Below are 15,048 nucleotides of genomic sequence, written 5' to 3'. Positions count from 1 at the left end.
CAACTGGTGGGAAATATGGCATCTCAGTTAATATCAGCTCATCTGATGCTATAACCAAATCCAAAACTTTTGAACCTCTTGTTCCTTCTGTTACATGTTGCCTAAGACATTTGTCCCTGAAGAATTCTAGAAATTCCATTCTCTTATTGCTACATGCATCTTCCTTTATCCAATCTATACTGCTGTAATTAAAATCTCCCATTACTTGCACTTGCCATGCTCAACTGTCTCAACATCTCCTGGTCCCAACCCTCTGTGCTCCTTGGTCTGTAGCAACACCCCACTAAATATTCTGTCTTGCCCACCTACACCTCACACCATATGCTTTCAAAATGATCAGTGTCACAGCCTTCCAAAGCCTCCACTCGTAGGTCGTCACTTATCATAAGCAGTACTCCACCACCACGCTTTCCCTTCCTATCCTGCCGAAAAATGTTGTACCCAGCCCAGCAACTTCTATTCCTGTTATTATATCCTCTTCTGTCAACCACGTCTCAGTGATTCCAATAATCTTAGGCGAGGCTGATGCTATCAGCACCACCAATTCCTCTCCTTTATTCCAGATATCCCTAGTATTAGTATAAAGCATAAAAATGCCATTGTTTCTGTACCCAGCATTATCCTCTCTAGATTCCACTGGGCTCAGCATTACCTAATATTGTCCCCCTTCTCCCAAGTACCCATTCCTACAAGAGGCCACCCCTGCTACCATCGACACTGGGACACACTGACTCATTCAGAACAGCAATCTCTCCAGATGCCTACGTCCTTCCTTATTCAAATGCAGGTGGTCTCTCACATACAAGAGCCCTCATACCTGCACAATTCACAATTAATGACATGCTAGTAAGAGTTAAGGAAGTAGGAATGGTGAATGATATAATCACGTAATCACAAGAAAGATATTTATTTAACCAAATATTTTGGTCTGGAAATAGCAGACCATCGATAGTGGTATTACAAGAACAGTTTAAAAAATACAAGCTAGAATACTAACAATAGATCGTTAAAATTAGAACACACTGCGTGATGTTATATCACTAAGTATGAAATGGAATATTTTGAAGTAGAAACATGATCGAATTTGCTATTTAAAAAAAAAATAATAATTAATGAGTAATCTTGATTAGACTCTCCCAGATTTTTGATATAGATATACAGTCATTACGATTCAGGTTGGGGCGATGGAGCAAGGCCTCCACACTTTCCTTGAAATTAATAGAAATGAATGCTTGACAGATGTCATTAATGTGTGAGCACAAGCCTGCAGTATGTTATTTTAGTCCTGAGTTTGGCAGCAATATTTGGAGAGCCGTCTATTAAAGGAGAGGGTTCTGTCTAGAGTTATCTCATTTAGTGGCACTCTTAAGATGTCACGTGCTATGCTATTGTTCAAATGGAGACAGCATGTTTCAATCTTGGTAATGCTTGGAATAAGATGTCACTTCTCAAAGAAGTCGTTTAGCTCTTCTAGATCACTAATTAGTATATGCTCTATAGTACAGAAGTTCTGAAGTTGGGATGGGATGCATAGATCATCAGCATATATGGGAATTTTCAAGATGTTGTCCTTGGATGGTCAGAAATATACAAATTGAATAGAAGAGGGGCCAGAACTGACCCTTGTGGAAGTCCATTGTTAAGTGTTCTTGGCTTGCTCGTATCATCATCTATAACTACCTGTATGCTCCTATTAGGCAGAATAGCATTGATCAGATGTGTCTTTTTTTTTTTACATTTCAGTATTTTAAGGAGCTTATATATCATTCTGTTCCTCCATACAGTGTCATATGCGGCTGTCAAGTCTATGAAGACTCCACCAGTTTTAAGGCATTTTTTGAAACCAGCTTCTATATGAGTTGTTAGGGCCAAAACGTTGGCCCTAACAACTCATATACACAGGATCACAGGCCCTGGCACAACTGTGATCTTCACAGTTGCACCTTTACCTGAATCTGGCCTGTACATGAGGGAGAGTGTCAATATCGTTATTATTATTATTGTTAGACACCTCCAGGGAGTCCAAAGACTCATCGAGGGAGAGTGTGCCAGTAGCATCGAACAAATAACTCCTTCCAACTACTAACCACGCTTAAAGTGGTTAGTAGTTGGAAGGAGTTGGACTTACCAACCTTTGCTAATAGAACTAATTCTATTAGTAAGAATGATCATGAAGTGATCACCTGGGTTGTGGCTAGTCATATGTAGACTTCTAATGAAGAAAGGATATATGTGGAAGTAGAAGGCTGATAATTATGAGAAGCTTAGGAGAGAGATTGGAGACATAGCATGGAATATAGCAAGTTAAGTGGTAAGGAAATAAATGCTGCTTGGAAACTAATAAAGGAATACATAACAGTATCAATGTGTGATTGTATTCCAAAGGACAAAAGGTTGAATGAAGTAGATGTAAAATGCATGAATTAAGCATGAAATCTGGAAGAAGTGGAAGAAGAAGGTGCTTTGGAGGCAGTACAAGATGAATAATAGTCATAATCAGTTACATGAATAGTATAAGGGACAAGCCAGGAGAGTGACTCAGCTAGTAAGGAAAACAAAAGTTCAGTAAGAGCAGAAATTGGCAAATCAGGCAAAGAAATACTCTAGAGAATTTTTTGGACAAGTAGAAGAAAGATTATTATGATACGATTAAGTTAATGAATGAAAATGGTACTTCTGCAGAAGACATTGATGAGGTATTCAGGGATCAATTTATAACGGTGGTTCATCCTCATCAGGGTGAAATCATTAGAAACTTAAAGTTTAGAGGACATAAGAGAGGATGACTTAATTGTAAGTGAGCATTTGAGGAAAAAAAAAATAACCTTGATGTGAATAAGGCAATAAGGATTTGATAACATATCATCACACATCTTAAGGAAATATTCTAGGAAATTGGCAGTAGCATTGACATGCATGTTTTAATAAAAGTCTTACAACAACTTCTAAGGGAGTGGAAAGAACCTAAAATTGTTTCACTGCACAAAGGTGGTGACAAGGCTGTGGTAAAAATTATTGCCCAGTCCGTTTTTCTAGAGATGTGGTGAAGGAACAGAGAGAGATTAGTGAGAAGTAGGATACAAAATGGTTTGAAATCTCTGTGGTTATCATCATGGGTTTGTTAAGTAGAGATCATGCTTTACTAACTTACTTATGTACTATAATAAGGTAACAAATACCTTTGGACTGGGGAGATGCATATACAGTGGTGTACTTGAATTTTGCAAAAGCTTTTTATAGACTGTCATATGACAAGCTGTGTCATGCTAAACAAAAAAAATTCAAACAGATGGGATTAGATAAAACTTCTGAGTTGGATCAGTGACTGGCTGTCAGATAGGTATCAGAAAGTTGTGTATGGGGGGTGTGGTATCCCGAAAGAGATAGGTCACTAGTGGTGTGCCATACAGATCAGTTTTGGTGCCATTGTTGTTCAGTTTGTATATTAATGATATTGGGATGTGTTTAATTAGTGATTTGCAGCTGTTTGCAGATGATGCAAAATTGGGGAGAGCAATGCAAAGTTAAGTAGATGTTATGGCCTTACAGGAGGACTGGAATAGATTGCATGAATGGGCAGGTAAGTGGAACTTTCAGTTCAATGTTGCTAAGTGAAAGGTTTTGAAATTTGGTAAAATTATGAGATGCAAATAATATACTTGGTGGAAAAATTTAAAGGAGGTAGAGGAGATGAGAGATGAAATCATAAAAGAAGTAAACAATATTAAAAAATGTGGAATGCAAATTAAAAATGAAAAACCAAGAATAAATGGATATGCTGATGATATAATCTTACTAGCAGAAGATGACCTATAAAAATTACTAAATACATTCAGTATTGAAGCAGAAAAGAAAAATATGAAGATATCAACAGAAAAAACTAAACTATGAGAAAACTACAAATTAGAAATTAAAGGAAGAATAATTGAACAAGTTAATAAAATTACATTTAGTAAGAGAAATAACACAGTTATGGCATCACACAAAATCTAGTAGTACAAGAGAAAGCAATAAAATCTAGTAGCTTTTATTGCTACTAAAAGCATTATGCTTCTAGTTTGAAGTTTAGAGAGCATGTTGCAGAGATTGCCAAAACAGCACATCAAATTATATGGTTCTTGAAGAACACACTGAGAAGAAGACATGGAAAAGTTATTGTCCTCCCACTTTATTAAGCATTAATGATGCCACATCTGGACTATTGGCCACAGGTCTGGTCACCTGGATTCATTGGTGATGAAGAAATGGTGGAGAAGATCCAGAGGCATATGACAAAAATTATGGTGAATCTGTGGAATGCTTCCTGTGAGAATAGGCTGAAGGGTTTGTAGGCTCCAAAAACTAGCTATAAGCATAAAAGAGGAGATATGATAGAAGTTTATAGGTTATGAAAGGGGTTTTATAGTATTGACAGTGATGACTTTTTTCAATACAGTGCAGAAAGAGAGAAAACCAGGGTTCACTCCTGGAATTAGTGTTAGGACTATATTTTTTGCTTGGAGCGTGTTAAATGGGTGAAATGCACTGCCAGAAGTGGATGTGAATGCTTCATCTGTGAATGAGTTTAAGGAGAAGTATGATAGATGTGTGAATAATAGCTAATATGACAAAATTGGGTCACCCACAATGAGTCTTCTGATTTTATGGATGCATCCAATGTAATAATAATAATATCTGGATGTCCTAACAGCTGGAAGAGTAAGAACATAATTATTATTATTGAGACCTCCATGGAGTCAAAAGACTGATTATGGGAGTCCCATCCTAGAAAACACAAAGCTTATCATACCACACCTTGAACACATTGACCATTCGTGCTCTCACCACTCTCTATAAGGTAATGCATTTCACAAATCAGCCATTCTCCACACAAATAAACTGCATCTTATCCTCTTGCTCACAACTTCCTTTTGTAGCTTCCAAGGATAGCCCATTGTCCTTCCTCCTTTTCTCATTCCACCAAATGAAAGAACTCCCGAGTGCCAACCTTGTACCTACCTCTGAACAGTTTAAAAGTCTCAATCATATTACCTCTCCTCCTTCTATTTACCAAACTTTGAAGTTCATATTCCTTCACCCTGTCTTCATAACTAACATTTTACAGTCCTCATACCATATTTATTATCTACTGCTGCACTCTTTCCACAGTTAATTTATTCCCTTCAAATCCTGGGGACCAAATATGAGAACAATAGTCCAAGTGTGGCCTGATTAGGGCTTTATACAAATGCAATGACAATTCTTTTATCTCTTCAGGGCAGCATCCTTCTCAGTATTGCAGTCATCCTCTGGGGCACCTTCACCACCTTTCCAATATGTTCCCTGAATTTCAGGTTACTATCAATCATCACCCCAAGATCCCTTGTCTCCCCTACTTCCTCTAGTACCATTCCTCCAACAGAGTATGCAGCTTCCCATCAATGTATCCTAAGCTTCAGGACTACATTTTGCTGCATTAAACTGGTATCCCCACTCACTTACCCATTTGTTAGCCCTGCAAGAGTCAAATCCTCTTGCAGGGCTACCGCATCTGCACTATTACTAATAACCCTTCACATCATCTGCAATCAACTGATTCCCCTGCAATCCACTGACGATGTCATCGATATAAAGGTTAAACAATACAGATCCCAGTACTGAGCCATGTGGGACCTTGCTTCTAACCTTTTGCCTCCTTGATATTGTCCCCCCATACACAACTCTCTGAACCTATCAGATAATCAATCCTGAATCCAATTCACTAACCTAACATCTAAACCGATGTGCTGCAAATTAAATATCAGCTTATCATGTAGTACCTTATCAAATGCCTTTGTAAAATCAAAAAAAAAAAAAAAAAAAAAAAAAAAAAAAAAAAACGCTTCTCAATTCACGCTTTTCAACTCATTCCTGTTACATTCCACCTCCTCTTTCAGCACATCTCTCTCTGCAAGCTACCCACGCTTGTTGGCATTCAACCTCCCAAATAAGATCGTCTCCAAAAACTTAACAATGATTCAAACTTTCCACACTCCCCACTTTTATTTTTTCATTTGCATTCTGCTCGTATATAAGAAAGAAACAAAAAATATGAATCTATAAAGGAGTAATCAGACAGAAAACATTAAGAAATATTGAAAAAATTGAAAATGCAACAATATTAAACAAAATCCAGAACTCACAAATTAGAGAAAATTGTAAAATTATTATTATTATTATTATTTGACACCTCCAGGGAGTCCAAAGACTCATCGAGTGAGAGTGTGCCAACAGCATCGAACGAATAGCCCTCTTCCAACTACTAACCGCACTCAAACTTACTTAACTGAGCCATTAGTAGCAGAGGCTCTACCAATCGAACAGCAGTAAATTATTGCTTCCAAAAAGAAAATGAAAGAATGGAACAGTCATAAAGAAAGAATGAAGGATAACAGATAGGGAAAGAAAGTGAAGAACTACATATCAAAAGGAGAAAGAAATAGAAGAACACCAAGGAAAATATAACAGGATGGTCTTTGAAAATGGAAGCACTATAAGCATTTGTGCTTAATAGTGAAGAGAAGAAGTTTCCTAGCTATGGTCAATCAAATACTGAAACAATAGCATATTAATTTGCACAACAATATCTACATTCTCATGACTAATTTTAATTATCGGAATCCTACATAATACAGACTTTATTGTCCCCATGGTAAGATTTTACTGTTTGAAAGTTTACCCAAAGAAGTCCCATGTAATTAGAATGAAACTACATGTGTTTTTAACCTCATTCCAACTTTAGTCACATGCATGTTCTCATATGTGTGTGTGTATGTCTGTCTGTCTGTTAACACATATATTAAATACTTGAATAGGTATTCAGTTTGAACAATTTTTAAATTCAGCAGTCTTCTACACATTAATTACATTTATATAAATTATGAAAGACAAAATCATAGTTTTATCAAATTTGTAGATTGCTTGCAAATATGAACCTCTTAAAATAAATATTCATTCACTCTGAAATGTTATACATTTGTTTTTCTGTAGTGGACATACTAGTAGAAAAAACACGGCTGAATGTTTCAGTTCCATACCTTCTTGCAGTTATAAAATTCATTTATGATGCACTTCCTGGGAAGCAGCGAGAAGAAATAAAATTTCTGGAACATGGTGGTACGACTTCCATGACCGTTCACCAGGGTCAGTGTTTTGTGATGGAGCAGGCAAGGCATCGAAGGTTACCTTCAGACAGCACCAGTGGTTACCAGTCCACAGTAAGTGCTGGTGAAGAAACTAAAGGCCTGTCTATCTCAGCTGTGTTGAAAAAACCAGAAATAATTTTATTTGCTGATCCAATGGACATCAATAGCCAAGTCTTAGTTTTAAAGGTATTATGTATACTTGGTTTTGATTAAGTGTGTAGCTTGAATTAATAATTTGTTGTTTACTCTATGACTTGGAAAATTAAATACAAAAAAAAATTTATGCCAGTAAAACTTTTTAATAAATTTTAGCTAGTATAAAATATCCATAATTAATAGCAAAGTTTTTATATATGAATTCTACCTATCAAAAGTTGTTAACCTATTGTATATCAATACTGTAATGAGACTAAGGATTATATAATTCATTCTGCTCTGAATTAAACATAACTTTTTCAATCCACTTACAGGCTTCTTTCTCATAAGCAGGGTGATAGTCTGACACAGGATGATAAAAAACATCTACTTCCATAAAACTGTGTCAGTTTCAATGCTGCAAAACACAATTCTGGCTTATTTCAAAAGAAAAAAGTATTTTTTGACAACATATGGATCTCTACAAAAGATGAGATTTCTCTTCTTGAAATTGTTCAAACACAAGTCTTTCTTTGCATAAACACGTTGCATTTATTGCTTTCTCAGGATCCAAAAAAATAGGATTTCTCTTTTGCTCAAGGCATTATTTAATTTCCAAACAGCTTTTAACCCTATATAAATCATGCCTTCATCCACCCATTAAATGCTACTCTCACATTTCAGATATTGAGAGCTCCATAAAAATATTTAACTCAATAAAGAAAAAAGAAATTAGATTGAATAATGATCCATCTCTCACCAGTTCACTCCAGCCACTTTTACATAAGCATTCAGTTTTTCCATTGTTTTAGTTTCTCCAAATACTTCCACAACTATTGTTTATCTGAACTGGCATCAATAAATCATTGATCCTCTTGTCAAATTCATTGAAGCACATGCAACAGCTATTCAAACTCATTCACACTTCAACTCTAAAACCACAGAAGAAATTTCTCTACCTCTTCCTGAATACTCGTTACTGCTACCATCTGGAACACTCGTTTCTTATGTGTTTCCTAAGAAATGCTGTCTACAGCCAGCTCTTCAAATCAAATATGAACAAGTTCCTTCTTGATTATCCATGGTACTAAAGAAATATAGGTTGGCCAAACACTCACACATGAATAATAAATTTAGTTTAATCCTTTATCCAAGTGTGAGCAAGCAAAGTTTGCGCCTGAAAGTATCTTCAGGACTGGGGTAAGGTGGTACAACACCTTACCCAGTGTTGTACCACCAGATGATGGTACCACCAGAAATAATGCAAGAATACCAGAATCTCCCTTTCTGTCTGGACAGAAAGGGAGATTCTGGTATTCTTGCATTATTTGGTTCCTGCTTTGTAGGTGATTTAGCTTACCTGAATGTATCAGTGGTGTTACAGTAAGTCCCCTTCCCCATAATGTTATGGGGGATAAGGCTCAAGGCTTACTGCAGTGTAGGCATTGCATCTGAAGTAACTTTGGCATTCCACTTCTCAGTGCATTTATTGCTTGCTGGATAGTGGACATATGGCATCTGTGAATATCCAGTGAACAGATGATGATGAATAGTGGACATCAATTTCAGGAACCATGTTGAGCGGGGATCTCTGGTGCAGACCAAAAAATCCCTCTGTGTATGAATTCTTCAGCCACAAGGGTGAAGAATTCATGCTGATGGAGATAGGTAACCAGTGCAAGACTTCAGCAAAGTACAGATATGATAGAGACATATATATATATATATATATATATATACATACACCACTGAGAATAACAGTTAGGTAACAACCCATAAAACATTCAACTATTCCAGAGGTGTGATATAAGAATGGATTCTCCTGGTTCTGATCAGGAATATAATACTTATTTTTGATGCACCAACATCTCCAGCATCAATGAAAGCTAATTATCTCAACTTTCCTATCATAATCAATTCCTGATATATATCCATCAGATGGTGTACAGGACTCTCTTATTAGGCTCTAAATCCTTAATCCACTAAAATGCTTTAAATGTCAGAAATGCAGGGCTGCCCAAATTGTCTGCATTATCTCAACCATCTGTTTCTAATGTAGTACTTAAGAGCATGAATAATAAATCTTGCTCTGCAAAGAAACCTAAATATGTGAACAATGAGGGGACACCATTATTATTATTATTATTCAGACCTCCATGGAGTCAAAAGACTCATCGTGGGAGGTCCTTCCTAAGAACATAAAGTCTGTCAAGACTCATCGAGGGGAGGTCCCCCCCCCCCTAAGAAACACAAAGTCTATCATACCACTCTTTAAACTCATTGACCGTTCTCGCTTCCCCCACTCCATCAGGCAATGCATTCCACGGTTCAACCACCCTCCATGCAAAGAAACCACTCCTCACCCTCTTGCTCACAGTTTCCTTTTGTAACTTCCAGGGATGGCCTCTTGTCATCACTCCTTCTTGCTGTTCAGCCAAGCGAAAGAATTCCCCAGTGTCAACCCTGTAACCACCTCTCAACAGTTTAAAAGTCTCAATCATATCACCTCTCCTTTTTCTATCCATATATAATGAAATATAGAGACTTAATTTACATGATTCCTTAGTTAGCAGAAGGTCCAGAAATGGGAGTGAACCATTAGATTCTAATTCACAGGTGAATTTTATGTTAGGGTGTTGATGATTCGGATGCCTATGAAAAAGCAGAAGGTACTCCATGGTTCCAGACTAAGAATATTATTATTATTATTATTAATCAGGCATCCATGGAGTCAAAAGACTCATCGTGGGAGGTCCTTCCTAAGAACGTAAAGTCTGTCAAGACTCATAGAGGGGAGGTCCCCCACCCCCCAAGAAACACAAAGTCTATCATACCACTCCTTAAACTCATTGACCGTTCTCGCTCTCACCACTCCATCAGGCAATGCATTCCACGGTTCAACCACCCTCCACACAAAGAAACCACTCCTCACTCTCTTGCTCACAGTTTCCTTTTGTAACTTCCAGGGATGGCCTCTTGTCATCACTCCTTCCTGCTGTTCAACCAAGCGAAAGAATTCCCCAGTGTCAACCCTGTAACCACCTCTCAACAGTTTAAAAGTCTCAATCATATCACCTCTCCTTCTTCTATCCACCAAACTCTGCAGTCCACATTCCCTCAGCTGATCCTCATAACTATCCTTGCACAGTCCTGAAACCATCTTTGTCATCCGTATTTGTATCCATTCCACAGTTAATTTATCCCCTTCAAATCCTGGGGACCAAATCTGAGAACAATATTCCAAGTGTGGTCTGATCAGGATCTTATACAATGGAATGATAACTCTTCTATTTCTGCAAGTCAGCATCCTTCTCATTATTGCAGCAATCCTCTGTGTTACCTTCACCACCTTTGCAATATGTCCCCTAAATTTCAGGTTTCTATCATTCATCAACCCCAGATCCCTTGTCTCCCCTACTTCCTCCAGTATAACTCCTCCCATAGAGTATGCAGTGTCCCATCGATGTTTCCCAAACCTCAAGACCTTACATTTTGCTGCATTAAATTGAAACCCCTATTTATTTGTCGATCTATCTAGCGTATTCAACTCCTCTTGCAGGGCTGCCGCATCTGCACTATTACTAATAATCCTTCCCAGCTTCACATCATCTGCAAACAACTGAATATCCCCTTGCAATCCACTGACAATGTCATTGATATAAAGGTTATACAATATAGGTTCCAGTACTGAGCCCTGTGGGACCCCACTTGTAACCCTCTGCTTCCTTGAAACTGCCCCACCATACACAACTCTCTGATACCTATCGGACAGCCAATCCTGAATCCAGTTGACCAATCTGACATCCAGACCCATGTTTTGCAACTTAAATATCAGCTTATCATGTGGCACCCTGTCAAATGCCTTCGCTAAGGCTAAGAAAATTGCAGTATATGCCTTTCCCTCATCTAATGTTCTTGTAACTTTATTATAAAAGGCTAGCATATTGCTAAAACAAGAGCGCCCTTTCACAAATCCATGTTGACTCTCAGAGATAACATTACCCTCATCTGCCCAATGCTATATACGGTCCCTCACTACTTTCACCAAGATCTTAACAACTACTGATGACACACAGACTGGCCTATAATTAGACACTTCGAGTCTGTTACCACCCTTATGCAATGGCACTATCTTACCTTCCTTCCATTCCCTGGGCACCTTTGCCGAAGCCAGACTTTCACTGAAAAGCCAGGTTAAAGGCACTGTCTGTTCCCTAGCATGTTCTCTCCAAACTTGTGGTGAAATACCATCCAGTCCCAAAGATTTACTGACATCAAGAGTACTCGGTATCTGAAAACACTCTCCTCCAGTACCTCTAAACCTTGAACCAGCCCTATCCCTCTAGCATTAAAACTGACTCCTGATGAAATACTGCCCTAAAGTGTTCATTGAACAATTCCACTATGTCCTCTGCATCAGTCACTCTATTCCCATTTTTATCCCACAATATCATTCTTCCACAGTCATTTCTCCTCCTACTCGCCGCATAGCTAAAAAATTCCCTAGGATTTTCTTTGGATCTTATGGCCAATCTCCTCTCATATTCCAATTTCGCTTTCATTACTACACTAGTCACGCTTCTGGCCTGTGTCTTATATTCTTCATGCAACTTCTCTTCACCTGTCTCCTTATATCTCTTCTATAGCCTCTTTTTCGCATGCAATTCCTGTTTAATATTGTTTGTCATCCACCTTACTCCAAATTGTGTCCTCTTCTTCACTCGTGGTATACAACTTACCATTGCTGCTAACAAATATTCTTTCACAATTTCCCATGCACTAATGATATCCCGGCCTTCCAATTCCTCCCTCCATGAAACTTCCCGAAGTTGACGTGTAAGACTATTATAATCACCTGCATTATAATTCCACATAAGTTCCCGTCTCTTTGATACTCCTGCACGTCTATTCATTATCCAAATCAAAACCATATGGTCACTCTCTCCAACTGGTGGGAGAGATGTCAACTCAGGTATTATCAACTCTTCTGATGCTATAACCAAATCCAAAACTCTTGAACCTCTTGTTCCCTTTGTTACATGTTGCCTAAGACATTTGTCCCTCAAGAATTCTAGAAATTCCATTCCCCTATTGCTACATGCATCTTCTTCTCTCCAATACTGTAGTTAAAATCCCCCATAACAATCATTCTTCTTGCACTTGCCAAAGTGCAAGAAGAATTCTTAGTTGTCTAAACATCTCCTGGTCCCCATCCTCTGTGCTCCTGGGTCTGTAGCAATACCCCACTAAATATCCTGTCTTGCCTTCCTCTGCCTCACACCATATGCTCTCAAAATCATTTGTCTCACTTCCTTCCAAAGCCTCCACTCTTAGAGGACATAGGTCATCATTTATCATAAACAGTACTCCATCACCATTTTTTCCCCTCCTATCCTGCCAAAAAATGCTATACCCAGCAACTTCTATTCCTGTTATTATATCCCCTTCTGTCAACCACGTCTCAATGATTCCAATATTTTTTAGCCAGGCTGATGCTATCTGCGCCACCAATTCCTCTCCTTTATTTCGGATACTCCTGGCATTAGTATAAAGCATATAAATGCCATTGTTTCTATACCCAGCATTATCCCTTCTAGGCTCCACTGGGCTCAGTGTTACCTGACATCATCTCCCTTCTCCCAAGTATCTATTCCCACAAGAGGCCACCCCTGCTATCATCCTCCCTGGGACACACTGACTCGTTCAGAACAGCAATCTCTCCAGATGCCTACGTCCTTCCTCATTCAAATGTAAGCGGTCTCTCACATACAATTCCTCTCTTCCCTCAAACGCACTCCAAGCATCCACATATACAAGTCTTCTCTTGTCACACATTCTCGCTATTATGCCATTCAATATCACCGCTCTTCTGCTCAGCTCATCATTATCATACCTAGGCAACACGCACACTATTTTTCCTCTCTCTGTCTTCTTCCGTACAGCCTCAAGCAAAAATCTCATATCTCTCACTGCCTGACTTGCATTACCACTCAAATCAATCATTCCTACCATCACAGTCATCTCATCCACCCTTTTACCTCTCTTAATTGCCATAGCCACCCTTTCTATTGTTCCTCCTGGCAAACACTCCTCACGCATCCTATCTTGAACACCACAGATCATTGAGTTGCCATACATTATACCTCTTACCATTCCCTCTCTCCTATTGTTTCCATTCTCTCCTCTTCTTTCATTCCCATAGGTCTCTCTCATTCCCTCTCCTCTAATGCTATTCTCTCTTCTAGCATTCCCATACCCCTCTCTCTCTCTCTCTCTCTCTCTCCTACTGTTTCCATTCTCTCCTCTTCTAGCACTCCCATACATCTCTCTCTCATTACCTCTCTCCTTCTGTTTCCATTTTCTCCACTTCTAGCACTTCCATATCCCTCTCTCATTCTGTCTCTCCTACTGTTTCCATCCTCTCGTCTTCTAGCATTCCCATACCTCTCTCTCATTCCATGTCTCCTACTGTTTCCATTCTCTCCTCTTCTAGCCCTTTCATATCTCTCTCTCATTCCATCTCTCCTACTGCTTCCATCCTCTCGTCTGCTAGCATTCCCATACCTCTCTCTCATCCCCCTCTCTTCTACTGTTTCCATTCTCTCCTCTTCTAGCATCCCCATACCTCTTACTCATACTCCCAAAATTCTCTCTCTCTCTCTCCCCTACTCTGATTCGCCTTACATTTATCTCTTCCATTCTTCTAATCTTATCTTTCATACTTCTACTCTCATTCACAAGACATTCCACCTCCTCTTTCAGCTCATCTATCTCTCTCTGCAGGTCAGTCACTCAATCTAAATTCACTCTCCTAAACAAAACCATCTCCTAAACTTTCACAGTCACTCACGCCTTCCACACTATCAATTATTATTTTCTCAAATATATATATATTTTTTTCATTCTCTCCTATCACACTACTTGTCTTCCTACGTTCATTCCCCGTTCCTGGAGCAACAAGGTCGGATATTGATATTTCTAATGCACTTATTTCCTCCAACTGCCTGCATTTTGTGCACATACGCTCTCCGCTCTCTTTCACAAGCCACATATCTAATTCCTGAGATGCATACATGCCGCAAGTACTTCATGCCACAAAGTCCCTTATGATATTGCTTATAATAAAGTTCTAAAATGGCAGAGGACTTGGCGATATGCCACTTGTGACTGCAGCTGAATCTGTCATCATTCCTTACTGCCGAGTAGCGTAATCTTTAATAATTATTCAATTAATAAATTCCGTTAAATAAATAAGAAAAAAAAGTACAAACAATTATAAGCAAAACAAATCATATAAGTACACTAAATATAATTAAATAAAATGAAATATAACTAAATACAGTAATGAAAACTTAGCTTCGTTTTGTCTTCTACCGTTATGCATTTGATTCCGATGGTAACCAAAATATATTATATCGCGACAGCAACTAACTTCCAAAAAACAACCACTGAAGTACACTCGTATTGAGAGAAACAATTTAGCACTCAAAAACATAGAAAAACGGGGGGAAAAAACGGACTATTCACCGATTAAAAATCACTTTCTTCTGCCATTGATTGACCTCTACTTCTAAATATGCTTTAGGTGGAAAGATGAAAACGAGATATAAAAGTTTAAAACTAAACTGAATAACTGTTCAATTTTTAGGATGTGTAGAAGAAGCTACTCACCACAACACTTCTCCTAAATTCCTATTATTGTACGAAAAGATGAGAGTTGATAAACTATCAAATGTGACAAAAATCATAC

At 38.3% G+C, this 15,048-nt stretch overlaps 1 protein-coding gene across 10 annotated transcripts in view; it reads left to right on the top strand.

Moving 5' to 3' along the window:
- LOC150104358 (intermembrane lipid transfer protein VPS13A-like) overlaps nucleotides 1–15,048 on the top strand; it is a 2,072,875-nt gene that overhangs the window by 1,163,938 nt on the left and 893,889 nt on the right. For all 10 annotated transcript variants that reach the window (XM_090396324.1, XM_090396319.1, XM_090396320.1 and 7 more), the window contains one exon: nucleotides 7,009–7,349. In XM_090396324.1, the coding sequence (XP_090252450.1) occupies nucleotides 7,009–7,349 (341 nt within the window). The remainder of the gene's footprint in view (nucleotides 1–7,008; nucleotides 7,350–15,048) is intronic.

This window comes from Typopeltis vanoorti, chromosome 8 (genome assembly GCF_054136105.1).
Source record: "Typopeltis vanoorti isolate ZY-2024b chromosome 8, IOZ_Tvanoo_1.0, whole genome shotgun sequence".
Taxonomy (NCBI): domain Eukaryota; kingdom Metazoa; phylum Arthropoda; class Arachnida; order Uropygi; family Thelyphonidae; genus Typopeltis; species Typopeltis vanoorti.
This window is presented reverse-complemented; position numbering and strand designations above follow the sequence as displayed.